This window comes from Pinus tabuliformis, chromosome 3_1 (assembly GCF_031772625.1).
Source record: "Pinus tabuliformis cultivar Carrire ecotype Pingquan chromosome 3_1, CPIR1, whole genome shotgun sequence".
Lineage (NCBI taxonomy): Eukaryota > Viridiplantae > Streptophyta > Pinopsida > Pinales > Pinaceae > Pinus > Pinus tabuliformis.
This window is the reverse complement of record NC_142301.1, coordinates 319,928,516-319,944,421: the sequence shown is the minus strand read 5'-3', so window position 1 is coordinate 319,944,421 and position 15,906 is coordinate 319,928,516. Positions and strand designations below refer to the sequence as shown.

General features: G+C 44.7%; 1 protein-coding gene across 1 annotated transcript; it reads right to left on the bottom strand.

Annotated features, from left to right (window-relative positions):
* Positions 1-5,113: 5,113 nt before the first annotated feature.
* Positions 5,114-9,412, bottom strand: LOC149187067 (uncharacterized). Its single transcript, XM_089409542.1, has 2 exons — positions 8,498-9,412; positions 5,114-8,248 (listed from the first exon to the last, which is right to left on the bottom strand). The coding sequence occupies exons 1-2, from the start codon at positions 9,410-9,412 to the stop codon at positions 5,114-5,116; spliced, it is 4,050 nt and encodes a 1,349-aa protein (XP_089265668.1).
* Between the last annotated feature and the right edge of the window lie 6,494 nt (positions 9,413-15,906).

Sequence of the window (15,906 nt, the reverse complement as noted above, 5' to 3'; positions counted from 1 at the left end):
CTCCCACCTAAGGCAATTCCTTGTGTTGCAGCGGCGGAAGGCCAAGACTGCGTGTTGAGGTGGTAAGACATCCACCCACCTCGAATTTGTTGGAAATAATACTGAGAGGGGGGGTGAATCAGTATTATCAGATCAGATAAAACTTTTCAATTTCATACTCAGAAACATATACGCGACTTTAGTTAAGTGAACCCGCGTGTACACGCGACTGTGTCTAATGCAACTAGCGTATATCCAGAGATCTTATGATTCAGTTAATCTTATCTTCAGTAAATGCATCAGAACATTATTAAGCATATTAACAGTAAACAGGTGCAGTATAACAGAACAGATCATCACACAAATGCCACACACATGAACACCATGATATAAGGTGGAAACCCAATGTGGGTGAAAACCACCTGCTGCAATTTGTCTCTTTCTTCTTTAATGAGAACTTCTTTTACAATGTACTGGTGCAGTCCTTTACCAACACGCAGGCTACAACCTGCAGAGGGCTACAACCCTCTTAGCTCTTGTACTAGCCGATCCATTTACTAGTACGTAGGTGCCTACCTACAGAATGCTTCTTTACTCGTTTTCCAGCTGCTAGTGGAAGGGAGCTACAACCCCCTGGCTCTTGTACTGGCTGATATGTTTACCAGTACGTAGGTGCCGGCCTACGATCTACCCGGGACCACGTTTCATACATTTTCATACTAGATCCATAAGACAATCATCATTGTAGTACAACCTGCATCATCAATCACTGAAACACCCAATTCTGAATCACTGTAACCCTGTCAACAATAACCAGACAATCATAGCAACAACCAGATCTAGCTCCATATTCAAATATCATACTTCACATTGTATACGCTACTTGGATGACCACAACCTGCGTGTATACGCTCTTTTACCAAAACCAACTCGCGTACAGATCTATAAATTCAACCTTAAAACTCTGCAGCTATATCAGACATCAAAACATACCCAGATCATAATAATAAACATGCGTCAGTAGATCTGATCTATCCACAGGCAAACCATATGAAGATAATCATTCCAAGCCTTGAGATCTCGTTCCATCATTCATCATCCTCCACATGAGTGAAACCTTGGTTCAGATCACCAACCCATAACCAGCACTTGGATCACACACTTTCTCAGATCTTCATCACTCACACTTGCTCTCTTTGGCCTAGTGATCTTCTCCTTATATAGCCTTAGGCCTTGCTCAATACCAAGAGCCAAAACCATAGTAACACAATACCATCAACCTCAAAACTAGGGATCAACACGTCCGTCGAGACGCCATGGTCCAAAACCATAGGCACAACTTCCAAGGACTAACTGCCACTGACCAAAGGTACGTTTTCACATGTACGCGCTTTTACTGAAGCCAACCTGCGTGTACACGCTGATTCTCCTTGCTGAACCTGCGTATATCTCTTTCTTGTCCTGCTGTACTGAGATCTGTCCACTAGTTAAGTTGTCATCACCTGTACCAGTCTCTGAGCACCTGTACCAACCTCTGAGTGAGTTGCCATCAAGGACAACACTTGAATCATAATGCCAACAATCTCCCCCTTTGGACTTGATGGCAACCACCACACCAAGTCACTCTCCCCCTTTGACATCAAGGGCAAAGGGTGGACCAAGATATTCTCTTCCTTGGTATACCTTCTGCTGTTCATACTGCTGTCCATACTCCCCCTGAGTACATGCTGAAATCTCCAAATGTGCTCCCCCTTTGTGTATGCCAAAGTGTACCAATCTATCCATCCTGCTCTTGCTGAATTGTGCTGTTCATGCTCCCCTTGACTGTAGGCAAGATCTGCAAAAGATGTTCTTCAAGAAGAACAAAGACTTATACATCATAGAAGACCTTCCTATCACCAAAAGACTCAACATACATTCATCACCCAACCTAGTGGGGATATACCAATATAGGCCGTTACATGACCTTGACATCATAAAAGAGATACATGACATAGTGATGAAATATCTAGACCAAGACTTATGAAAGCCACCAACAGCATCATGATCTGTATCATAAGCATCAGCCTGCAATACCATTCCTAAACAGTAAGATGTATCATTTAGCTTCATAGATTTTATCAACACCTTCTAACCATAATGCCAACAATGCATTATTTGAAGAATATTCTCCCCCTGAGTGCAAGCCAACCATGTCTGAACCATTTCCTGAGTCTGTTCTGCTCCCCCTGAGCCTGAGCCAACCATGACTGAACCTGGGTCTGTTCTGTTGCCCTTTCTCCATATATGCGACTTTGCAGCCTGTAACTTGCGTATATACGCGACTTGTCTTCATGAAACTTGCGTATGAGAATCAGAACACTGAAGTTCTATACCTTCAGCTCCCCCTGAGTCTGTTATGTCTGTGCTGTGCTGAGTACCCTGTGCTGTGCCACATCTTTCTGACTGAACTTCCTTCTTCTTCCATATCTTCACGCATGTTGATGATTTCTTCTTATCATGAGCTTTGTTCCTGCAATCTCTTGCTTTATGTCCAAACTTGTTACATGCATAGCATCTTACATGTTTCATATTCCTCTTGTAGCAATCAGCAGCTTTGTGGCCAAACATATTGCAAGAAAAGCAATATCCATTAAAGTATCTTGAATGTGATGATCTTTCTGCATGATGGTCTTGAAACCTTCTTCTTCTACATATGGCTGCAACATGTCCAAGATTATGACATACAAAACATTCAACATTATTCAGTGGAGGAAATAATCGTCTATCACGTCCATAGTTAGGAGTAGAGAATCTTCCTTGAGGAATTTCTTTCCTTGGTTGTTCCTTTTTGGGCATTTCAGATTTCTCATTAGAGTTTCTTGCCTCACCTTGTGAACTAGATTCACCTTCAACATATTCATGAAAACCAAGACCAGTCTTGATAGCAGGAGATCTTTGACTACTAAGAATATCATCCAAGACTTTAGAGCTATCTTGAAATCGTAAAAGCTTATCCTTTTCTTCTAATTTGCTTTTCAAGATATTTACCTCAACTTGATGTTGTTCTTCTTTTTCAAGAAATTGCTTCTTCAAGGTCTCTTCAGCTTTCCTTCCTTCATCCAACTGATGCCTTAGTTTGAGGATCTCGTTTTCTTGCTCTTTATTCAGTGCTAGCAGCATTTCTCGAACTCTGGAGGCACATTCCAACTGTTCTTCTAATCTGATGATTTCTTCTTTGAGGGCATTCTCCCTTTTGCTAGGTAGATCTTGTTGATCTATGATTTGATCTGACGCTTCATTCGCTTGTCCATCTTCAATCTGAGGTGCTTCAGGATCTGAATACTTGTTTCCACACAACGACAGGTTGTCATTGTTCTTTTGAGCTGTCTTCTTCTTCTGACGTGCTTTCTTCCCCATTGTTCTACGAATCTCCTTCAAGCGATCAAGCTTCTCTGAAGGACCTGCTCTGATACCAATTGTTGGAAATAATACTGAGAGGGGGGGGTGAATCAGTATTATCAGATCAGATAAAACTTTTCAATTTCATACTCAGAAACATATACGCGACTTTAGTTAAGTGAACCCGCGTGTACACGCGACTGTGTCTAATGCAACTAGCGTATATCCAGAGATCTTATGATTCAGTTAATCTTATCTTCAGTAAATGCATCAGAACATTATTTTGCATATTAACAGTAAACAGGTGCAGTATAACAGAACAGATCATCACACAAATGCCACACACATGAACACCATGATATAAGGTGGAAACCCAATGTGGGTGAAAACCACCTGCTGCAATTTGTCTCTTTCTTCTTTAATGAGAACTTCTTTTACAATGTACTGGTGCAGTCCTTTACCAGCACGCAGGCTACAACCTGCAGAGGGCTACAACCCTCTTAGCTCTTGTACTAGCCGATCCATTTACTAGTACGTAGGTGCCTACCTACAGAATGCTTCTTTACTCGTTTTCCAGCTGCTAGTGGAAGGGAGCTACAACCCCCTGGCTCTTGTACTGGCTGATATGTTTACCAGTACGTAGGTGCCGGCCTACGATCTACCCGGGACCACGTTTCATACATTTTCATACTAGATCCATAAGACAATCATCATTGTAGTACAACCTGCATCATCAATCACTGAAACACCCAATTCTGAATCACTGTAACCCTGTCAACAATAACCAGACAATCATAGCAACAACCAGATCCAGCTCCATATTCAAATATCATACTTCACATTGTATACGCTACTTGGATGACCCCAACCTGCGTGTATACGCTCTTTTACCAAAACCAACTCGCGTACAGATCTATAAATTCAACCTTAAAACTCTGCAGCTATATCAGACATCAAAACATACCCAGATCATAATAATAAACATGCGTCAGTAGATCTGATCTATCCACAGGCAAACCATATGAAGATAATCATTCCAAGCCTTGAGATCTCGTTCCATCATTCATCATCCTCCACATGAGTGAAACCTTGGTTCAGATCACCAACCCATAACCAGCACTTGGATCACACACTTTCTCAGATCTTCATCACTCACACTTGCTCTCTTTGGCCTAGTGATCTTCTCCTTATATAGCCTTAGGCCTTGCTCAATACCAAGAGCCAAAACCATAGTAACACAATACCATCAACCTCAAAACTAGGGATCAACACGTCCGTCGAGACGCCATGGTCCAAAACCATAGGCACAACTTCCAAGGACTAACTGCCACTGACCAAAGGTACGTTTTCACATGTACGCGCTTTTACTGAAGCCAACCTGCGTGTACACGCTGATTCTCCTTGCTGAACCTGCGTATATCTCTTTCTTGTCCTGCTGTACTGAGATCTGTCCACTAGTTAAGTTGTCATCACCTGTACCAGTCTCTGAGCACCTGTACCAACCTCTGAGTGAGTTGCCATCAAGGACAACACTTGAATCATAATGCCAACAGAATTCCTCTGCGCTCGCACCTTCCCAGCTTCACCATGCCAATGAGTCTGCGTCGCCTCACCTGCCCCTTGATATCGAGCATCATTCCCTCGTTGCGAGCGTCCATTAACTGCATTCTGCAACGCCATCGATTCACTCTGCTCGGCATTGAATGCCCAGAGCTCGGGTAGCGAAACATGAAACTATGACGGCGGTATTCCATTAAACATTAAGGTTAACACGGGGCGTCACATGCTGGGCATGTGGCTCGACCCCCTCTGACGTGCCAGCACCCGCATCCGGGGATTCAGCGTCTCTGTGGAGGAGACTCTCACAGTCCCGAATCTGTTGATTGCTTGGGATGATGTCCAGGTTTCCCGCTAGGAAGGGTTGGTCACTTTCTACCCCAATATTGGCAAGGAGATCAGCAATCTTATTGCCTTCTCTTCTAGTGTGATGAAAGGAGAGGGCTCTGTGATTGCGCAACTCATGAGCAATGTTGTTTAGCCTAGCTTCTAGTCTCCAACTGTCAGCTACTTTTCTGGCGTGAGAGCCATTCTGAATGCGCGTTGCCATGTTGACGAGGATCTGGGAATCGCCTTCCACAATCAACGGTTGAAGATTGAGACGCCTGGCTGCAAGGAGCCCTTGCCAGAGTCCCTCCAACTCCGCTGAGTTGTTGGTGTCCCACCCTATATTGCCGAAGTAGATCTGCTGGGGGGTACCATTGTGATTACGAATAATTCCTCCAAATCCTGCTGGCCCAGGGTTGCCTTTAGAGGCTCCATCAAAGTTGAGTTTGTATGAGTTGATGGGTGGGGCAATCCAACCTCTGACCTCCTTGACCTTGCAATTCGTTGTCTGATGCATGGTATACTCTTGTGGCAGCTGCAGCTTCCAATTGTCGAGGATGTTTTTCTCATTGTCTGTGGTAGGGAAATCTTCTTTAGTCCATGATCTCAGAAGCATGGTTTCTCGGAGATTTCCATGCAGTCTGTTCCAAATTTCCTCAATAGGCGAGCTCTGGTTTTTGAATATGCGCCTATTCCTTTCCTTCCAGATGTTCCATAATACTGTGCCTGGGATAATGTTCCACAGGTAGTTGAGAATCTCACAATCATAGGGGCTTTTCGGCCATTGACGGATGGTTTCTATGATGTCGCCAGCTCCTTTGCATCGTTTTTGACATCTGAAACCTACCTTCTCCCATAGCTGATTGGCGATTGAGCATGTATCCAGAAGATGCTGCAAGGTTTCCTCGTTTTGAAAGCAGTTGTGGCATATCGACGGTCCTTGGAAGTTGCGTTTCCTCAGCTTATCCCAGGTGAGAATCTTCTTGTGCCCTACCAACCAAAGGAAATGGGATATTTTGGGCCAAGCTTTGAAGCTCCATATTCTCCCCCATAGAGGATCCGGCCTGGTGGGGAAGTCGCCTATCAGATTATAGGCTTCGGAAGTGGAATAAGAACCTTTTGGTAGGTAGCCCCATCTAAGTATGTCCTCGCTATTCTCATACCGGATGCTTCTCTTCTTTAACTCGTTTTCAAGTGCTGCCACTTCCTGAATGCTTGTGATACTGGTTATCTGATTGCTCGGTAGCCATTTTCTGAATCCATGTACCGTTTCCTGTTCCCAGAATTGATGTACGGTTGCCTGCTGCTGCTCCTGTCTGTTCGGAATGATCATTGCAGGAAGAACACTTGAGAGTTTGGGCAGTTGGTTCCAAGCGTCATTCCAAAATCTAGCACTGTGACCATTCCTTGTTTCCCAAAAGCTGTGTTTCTGAACGAGCTGATGATGCTGCTTGGCGGCATTCCAAATCAGTGACCCGTTGATTGTGGGCTGGAATCTTATAAGCTCTGCTTGAGGCATGTTGTTGGTGTATTTGGCGGTCCATATTTTAGCCCATAGCTTGTCTGGACTAGTCACCCATTGCCACCATATTTTGGCATTCATGATGGTATTGCTGTACTCTGGATCTCGAAGACCGATGCCGCCTTTGATTTTGGGCCTGCAGACAGTGTCCCATTTCACTAGTGCCCATTTGCGGTTGGTGGCAGAGCTTCCCCATAGAAAGTCACGTTGCAGGTTTCTCAATCTTTTTAAGACCCACTTTGGTGCAGCAAGGATAGAAAAAAGATAGAGAGGCATGGCTTGGAGGATGGACTTAATAAGCACAACCCTGCTAGCTAGATTGAGGGAGCGGTGAGTCCATAGGTTGAGTTTGGAGTCGAGCTTCTCAAGGAGAGTTCGCCAGGCAGGCTGCTTTATGGCCGAGGCAGTAAGGGGAGCTCCAAGGTACGTAGATGGGAGAGAGGCGGTGTGGAAGCCAAGGATACGGGAGACGGCTGATTTAACTGATGGAGGGGTATGGAAGAAGAAGATTTGTGATTTGGAGCTATTGACATGGGTGCCAGAGGCTTCAGAGAAGTCGTTGAGCAGGGATTTCAAACAAGAGGCTTCCTGAGCCGAAGGATAGCCATATAGCATGGTGTCATCAACAAATTGCTGATGAGAGGAGGCCGGGGAATTGTGGATAGAGATTCCTCTGAGCTGTTTAGAATGGAGGGCTTGCTTGATGTGCCTGCCTAGTCCTTCCGCCATTATCACAAATAGGAAAGGGGAAAGGGGGTCCCCTTGTCTTATGCCTCTGGAGGGCTTGAATGGGCGGGAGGGAAAACCATTGACAAGGATGGAGAAATGAGAGGAGGTGATAAGGCTCATGATCCAACGAACCCAGGTGGAACAAAAGCCAAAAGCTTTCAACATATGTTGAATGTATGACCAGCTGAGCTTGTCGAAAGCTTTGGAGAGATCGATTTTGAGTAACATACCAGCTTGCTTGGATTGCTTGAGCGAATGAATGATTTCATGAGTAAGGATAATGCCGTCCATTATCTGTCTGCCTTCGACATATCCCGACTGCTCCGGAGAGATGAGCATGGGTAGAAGAGGTTTTAATCTGTTAGCAATGACTTTGGAAATGACTTTATAAAGGACATTACAGAGAGCTATGGGCCTGAATTTATCCGGGGTGATGGAGTTCTCCTCTTTGGGGATGAGAGTAATGAAGGTGGAGTTAAGGGAGGGGAGAAGCCAGCGAAGGGCTCTGGATTCCTCAACTATTTGCCAAACCTCCACTTTAATCAAGTCCCAGAAAGCATGAAAGAATGTGGTCGTGAAACCATCTGGGCCAGGGGCCTTACCTTCTTTGAGCTGCGCCATTGCCTCGTCTACCTCCTGGATAAGAATTGGGCGCATGAGTAACTCGTTGTGTTCCTCTGTAACCAGCTTAGGAATGTTGCTGGTGATTTTCCCAATCGCCCGCTTCCGATCCACCGCCTGCTCTTGGTGTACCTGCTGGAAATGATTGAGTAGGATTTCTTCTATTTTCTCATGCTCCTCAACTTTTGCCCCCTCTTGGTTTTGGATGAAAGGAATCTTATTGTGCATTCTTCTCTGCACTGTAGTTCTATGAAAGAACTTGGTGTTGCGCTCCCCTTCTTTTAGCCACCTGATCCTTGATTTTTGCCTCCAGTAAATTTCTTCCTGCTTCCTTCTTTCTTCAAGCTGATTATGTATGTGCCGCTCTTTGTCCAAGGTTGCCTCCGTATGCCCTGTGTTAATTATTTTCTGATGGAGATCCCTGAGCTCCTGATTGAGCTCCTTTTGCGCCTCAAAAATATTCCCGAAGGTCTCCCGATTCCAGCGTTTGAGGTGGCTTTTTAGGAATCGCAGTTTCTGCTGTAGCTGGTACATTTTTGAGCCTGCTGGTGGGATGAAGGAGGCCCATATGGTTCTGACGAAGTCCTTGAATGCTGGATGCGTTAACCAGAAGCCCTCAAACCGGAAAGGTCTTTTGGTTCTATCCCCTGGTCGCTGCCATTGCAAAGCTATCGGCCAGTGATCCGATCCAGAGTGGGCCAAGATCGCAGCGGTGAGATCACCTCCGAGATGCACCGCATTATCCGAGATCAGGAAGCGATCTAATTTAGAAGCAATCTGATGCTTGCCACCTCTGCGATTGCTCCAAGTAAAGGTGCCATTGCAGAATGGCATGTCTATGAGAGAGGCGTTTTGGATGAAGTCCTTGAAGTGTTCTACTTCAGGATCCAATCTGGATCTGCCTCCGATCTTGTCCTCGATTTTGGTTATCATGTTGAAATCCCCTGCAACGATCCAAAGCGGATGCTGCCTGTTATTGCTAAGCGCTTCAATGGTGTCGAGGAGCGCTCTTTTACTCCCAGCGTCCTGCGGAAAATAGACGTTGGATAAGTTCCCATGTACGTTGGTGCCTAGAATGTGAAAGGCAGCTTGAATGAGGTGATGGGAGGCGTGGAAATCAGTGAGCGATACAGCCTGGGTGTTCCATGCTATGGCAAGCCCACCCGAGGCTCCCGTGGCATCCACAGCCACAGATCGGCATCCTGGCCAGGCCTTTGAAAGTATGCGACCCAGCGTGGTACTGTTGCATTTGGTTTCTTGGAGGAAACACATCTGCGGATTTTCCAACTTGATCATGTTTTTTAACATCCTATATTTTCCTGGGCTATTGAGCCCTCTTAAATTCCAGGATACGAGCTTCATGGTTGACTAGTTTGAGCAGGGCTGTAGTACTTCGTCAGCTTCGCATATCTACCTGAGTCCACCAGGAGCTTTCCGATCTCTATTGTTCTCTGAAGATCTGTCTTCCTCCCTCTTTTTTTGGTATCCTTTGGACGCAGGCTGCCGTCCCAAGTGCTACCAGGTTGTATGCCCAGTTGGTGTTGGTGGAAAGCTCTGGAGATGACCACTTCCAACTTTTCTATATCTGTCTCAGAGATGGATTCATACGCCTTTTTTTTGCAAGCTAGCTCCAGTTCAATAATATCCAGCCCGTGGAGATCTATGCTTTCTGGTTCTTCCTCCATATTTTGCACTTGACTGGTTTCCTCATGAATGGTCTCTGAGCCCTGCGGGGGGATCGACTTCCCATCCACCTCCATTTCCTTAGGGATCTCCGCTGTGTCTTTCGGGTGCCTGCTTAAGATGGTCGGGATTATAATGGGAGATTTCGACTTGGGTGGGGGGCTGGATGGAGGGGGGTGTTGTGGGGAAAAGTATCCGATGCGGATGACCCTATCCCTACTCTAAAGGTGACAGTCTTTAGCAACAACTGAAAGTAAAGCTTTGATGTTTTCCTTTATGAAAGTACAGAAAGGGGGAAGAAATGATCAACCAACCTGGTATCCTTCGCTTAGTCGATCTTGATCCTCTCTCTTTGTCTCTTGTTCCCAGCTCCTTGCTCTCTTTGCCGGTCCAGCTACACACAAGCCCTGCACAAAACGAGAGAGGAAACTACAAGATACAAGTACTCATAACTGATGCATGGATTAGAGTGAATCAAATATACATGTAAATACAATACATCAATGCAATACAAGTATATAGGAGAACATGCAAAACTTTATTGATAGAAGTAACAGGGTTCTGAGAAGGTTACAACCAATGATGGCTCCAATCCAGCAGCACCTCCCCAGCAGCAAGAACTCTCCTCTTCACCTCTAGTAAAACAATCACCCAATAGCTCTAACTGTAATCCAACAGCACCTCCTTGCTTTACACAAAATTCCAGCCTCCATAGACCTCATAGAAGAGCTCTATATATAGGAGAGAAGAAGAGAGGATGAGTCAGCTTGAGACTGACATGAAGCTGCCTTGTGTCCTCTCCCTCTTCAGTTAATCTTCAGTTCTTGAGTCCACTTGGAGATCCTTGCTTACACATGGTGATCAAGTACCTCTTACTCATCACAAGGCGAATCTGATGAACCAAGTGTCAGTTTGGAAGCTTCCTGGGCAGTTGACACCTTGCAGGATGACTGTGCCACTTGGCCAATCTCGCCCAGCGCAGGTAGCCTTCATTACTTTTGACTTCCAGCGCAGGTACAGAGTGGGACAGTTGCATTACAGCGCAGAAGCTCAGTTAAGCAGCTGACATGATCCAAAATAAGCCTGTTTTGAAGTGTTTTCAGGTGGAGAACTGATTGGAAGTGCTGTTGTTTGATGACCTTGTTCTTTTAGGGGTAAGAACAACATGTTTAGGGACTGAGGATCCCTGTAATTATCGACATTTCATGCTCCATGATGCGAGGCACAAAAATGTCTATAACAGTTGCCCCCTAAAGTATGAGGCCGTTTATCGGGTGAAATGCTTTATCTAGAGGGTCCGAAGTTCATTCCAGTGCTGAGGAGGCGCCCTGTAATACAATACAATACAATACATTATTTTTCATTCTATTTTCATGATCTAGCTGAGGCGGGCATTCCCATGCTCAGCTTTTATAAATACATTTTGGTACATATGACAGACGATCGTCTGAAGGTAGACTAATAATTTTCTGCTGAAATTATCATCCTTTGAATAGGATGATCATCTGCTGCAATGATGTACATGGCAAATGCTTTTATATTTCCTGAATATATATCGCAGCCCGGATGGATGAAACTAGATCCGGGGTCTTCAAACTCGTTCGATCTTCACTCTAAGTACAAGTCGATCCATGTGAGAATTGCGCTGAAGTCGAACATGGAAAGACATCGCTTGATTACCAGTCGATGATGAAAAACCGTTAACAAGCGCGAGAGGAATCACCGATAATGATAATGACCCTCAAGGTACTGCAGTACAATTCGCGTGGCGTGAATAAAGGACTTGGCGTCGAACGCCACGCAAAATCTTCTGGTCGAAGGTCATTGATGTATACCTGTCGCCGGAAGTGAGAAACTTGCCATTGAGGCATGCAAGCTTCAAAGTACTGATGGGGTTGTTCCTAGATCAACTTCTTGGATAATGAGCTGAAGTCGACAAGAAGCGATCCGTCAAAGGAGGGCCTTAATGAATCCCACATCAATGACACGGAACGGAGCTAATGATTTTAGTGGAGGTGAAAACAAACTGTGACATATGATTCAGGGTGGCGATCATGAATGGATGAAGGATAATGTATGGCAGTGGATGGGACACGGTTGACACTTTCAGAATGACCCCTCTTGAACATATAACGACACTGATGCGATGGATCGGTAGCATTACCCCAAATGTGGATGGTTTGGCGAGGACCATGGCGATGAGACCGGTGAATGAAACAACCCAACCCGATGTGGTACGGAGGAAAAGTGTCATGTTCAAGAGTGACTTGCTACCATTAAACTTTGATGTTCTCCCAATTTTTCCCCAGTCATTTCTGACCAGTACCTCTTTATTTTTGTCAAGCTTGAGGAGGATAACATATGCTTGTTCTATAACCTGCCCTTCGGGCAAGCCCATCACTATGATTTAACAAGCCTAGCGATAGGGAAACTCGTTCTCGTCTAAAGACAAGTTTGTCGCTATTTAATCATTTTAACGAGTCTAACGACAAGGAAAACTCGGTCCTTTTCATTTTTAGAGAGTCTGAAAAGGTACAGAAAGTCAACTCCATAATTCCTTTTTCGTCAGCTAATCCCTTAAGTCCGAAAAAGTATAAAACAATACGGAAGGGATGGCTATTCGGTACTTTTAACGAGCCGAACAAGACAAGCGCTCGATCCTTTTGTGCAATAATCCCTCAGGTCCAAAAAGATTAAAATTTAGAGGAGGGATAGCATTCCGGTTATTTAACGAGCTGGAAGGCCAAAACTCGGCAAACTTTTCATATTTTACGAGTCAGTGAAAAGAGCTGAAAGAAGACTCGTCTTTTGAGGAACGAGTGATAAACAGGGATAGCTACAGATTCCAGGTACAGGTTGGAATTTTCCAATCACGGCAGTGTCACAAGGATGGCTAAGTGAAATCACTCTTCGCAGTTGTTCCTCAAAATGGGTAAACAAACATATGGAGATGAACGATTGGCCAAATGAACGGATGGAGGTGAGACTGCAAGAACACGACCAAGGGCTTTTATGGCAGATGAGGTTACATACACAATGGTTATTTACCGGGATGGGTTCATTTTTTAATGAGCTTGAATGCGCCAAAACACTGCTCAATCTTATGTTTATTTTTTTTAACGAGCATGAACTATGTGCTAAAACTGCTCGGTTTTATGCATGCCCCCAGCATCATAATGACGCATGTCAAAGGAGGGTGCCCCCCAAGCTTCATTGCAATCAACTCGGTGGTTGGAATGAAGGTTTACCTTTGAATTTTGAAAAGGGGATTTGTTTCATTTTTTAATGAGGTTGACATAATAGAAGAACTATCCTCATGACTCCTTGTTTCATTTTTTAACGAGGTTGACACGAGATAAGAACCGTCCTCGGATCTTTATTTTTTAACGAGGTTGACCTGAGATAGGAACTATCCTCGGAGCCGACAAAATATCTAGGAATCTTCCGAATCCAACCAGAAGATTGGATTAGATTTCATTTTGTAGGTTTCCACTGTGGCCACTTCCGCCAGATTGCTTGTAGGCGGTAGGGCGAAAGTACCCATTAAGACAGGGTCTTTTAGGAAACCTACTCCGATATTTTTGAAAAAATGATTCCTTGCATGGATCATTGGAATGCTTCCTGTAACTTGTGAACTGTTGGGGAGAAAAGTTTGTTGGTCGACGATTGTAATTCCTTCTTGGGAGGGAAATGCAATCCTCCTGAAATAGGTCGACACAACCGCGGCCATGGCATAGATCCAGGGCCTTCCTAGTAGGATGTTGTAATCAAGGTTTCCATCAATTACTTCAACATCAATTCCTACTGTTTTGCCCCCCAGTTCAACTTGCAAGTTACTTAAAATCCCGTATGGAGTGTATGATCGTCCATCGAATGCTTTTAACGTCGTTGACGATTTCGACAAGGGTGGTGAGCCTAATTCTTTCCAGCAACTCATCGACATAAGACATGTAGATGCCCCCTCATCAATGATTGTTCGATGAACAGTTTTGTTGAGGGTTTTCACTTGAATAAGGAAAGCTAGTTGAGCTGGTAACTGAGGGTCATATCCTTTATGGTCAAAGGCCACAAGATTGGAATCCATTGGGCCAATCCCACCTATTGCTGATAATAAAGCTTGCTCTTGGGAGGGGTGATTTTGTGGTACCTCAAGTGTCGACATAGTGGACGGCGATTGGGCCAGGTCCTTTACTATATTGTAATTATGTGCTCCTTTGTCACGAGGATTAAATGTCGATTTGTGTACTACTCCCTTTGGTGACTTTATCATTGGCTCAGGAACGATGGGTGGTACAACTTCGTTCAAAGTTGTTGTTGAACTACTAGGTCGTTCATTAACCTTGTTGTTCGACAGCTTTGGATTCCTGTAATCTTTACTCCTTGTCAAAGCATTATTCTGTTGCTTCGAGGTAGACAACATAAGCACTTGGGATCCGGAAGCATTTTGATTAGCAACCATATTTTGACCTGGATTAGGAAACGGATCAGTCAATACTGCTGGGTTTTTTGAACTCTTGAAGAGTTTCTTAACTTCAGCTATATGTGGACAATCTTTCGTCCAATGATCCTCATCGCATATATGACACCCTGTCGGGGGTCTCCCTTTCCTTTTCTTTATCTTCTTGCCCCCTGGTTGCTTCAGTTGTTTGCCCTTGTCGGTCGACATGGCATTTACTTCTGAGGCAAGAAGTTGCTCATTTGCATTTTGACTAGAATTTTTGCGTTTGCCAGTCACGCCATTACTGGCGTGAGAGTTAGTATTCGATCCAGGAGGGGGAGGAATTGAAAATTCAGGTCTAGGGGCGTCAGGTATTTTGTCGTAGAGCGTGCCTGACTGAGTATATACTAAGTCTAAATATTGAGCACGAGCAATGACTTGCTCCTCTGTTACGACTCCTCCCTTGGCCACATCTTCCATTATAGCTGGAAGTAACGACTTTATAAACCATTCAGCTAACAGCTGATCGGGAACGTAAGTTTTCACCATTCTACGACGACGTCGCCACTCATGTATATGATCAGATATGTGAGTGGCCGTTCTCTGTTTGAAGTTGGTAAGGAGTTCTGTCCCGGTTTCATACCTTATCGGTAATTGAAAATGGGTTAAGAAAGTCGTGGCTAAGGAGCTGAAATTGTCGAAAGAGGCTCTTGGCAATTCAATGTACCATTTAGCCGCTGGACCTGTCAATGTCCTCTGGAAGAGGCGAAGCCTTATCGAATCATCATTCAAGGTATTCGACGAACACCACAGATGGAATGTCATCATGTGATTCGATGGGTCTTCACCCGGATTTCCATTAAATTTAGGAATATCTGACGGAAGTTTATGTGGAATCACTGGCCACCAAGGGGCATAAGCAATTGGATCATTCGTCAGCCGGTTTAGATCTGGTAGTTCTAGAGTTGCTACAAAGGGCAACTGTTGGTTCAGGTTAGGTGAAGCATATCCAGGATAAGATGGTATCGCCTGAGCAATGGGTCTTTGCAGACCAGCATTATGCTGACAACTTAGACAAGGTTGATGGGCATAACCATTATAGTATAGTTGCCCATTACTTACAAAGACTTGTTGCTCAGGTCCTTGATATGATTGCTGGAATGGCGGTTGTTGAGTTTGAAACAGCTCTGGTTGTTGGACCATTTGCTGTTGACCAATACTGGATGATTGACCAGGATGAGTAGTCACAGTACTTGTTTGAGCCTGAGTCGCTCCAGATAAGGAGGCACTACCCTGAGATTGTGATTGAGTCGCTGAGCCAAGAGGTTGTTGTATTACAACAGGTGGCGCTTGTACTTGCGACACATTCGCCATACCAGGTATAGTGGCAACATTCGACACAGGGTGGACTGGTTGCATAGAATATACAACTCCTGGTTGTTGAGGCAGTATTGGTACCCAACTGCTGGATGTAATTCCAGTTTGTCCTGAACTTTGTTGTGAACTCACGGATGGGCATCCTCCCGAAGGAGGTAATGAAAAGGCATACTGCCCCCCATATGGCATCAATCCAGAACTCAAAGGGATCGATTGCCTAGGTTGACCTCCAAATGGATCAATTTGGTGAGTTTCAACATAAGAAATACCAGATGATAATCCGGACGAAGAA

Bases quoted from the DNA above. Each gene is read 5' to 3' on its own strand.
- LOC149187067 (XM_089409542.1), bottom strand. From the start codon at position 9,412: ATGATCAAGTTGGAAAATCCGCAGATGTGTTTCCTCCAAGAAACCAAA. The intron at 8,249-8,497 runs GCAACCTTGGAC...CATTTCCAGCAG, and splicing joins TTAACACAGGGCATACGGAG to GTACACCAAGAGCAGGCGGT.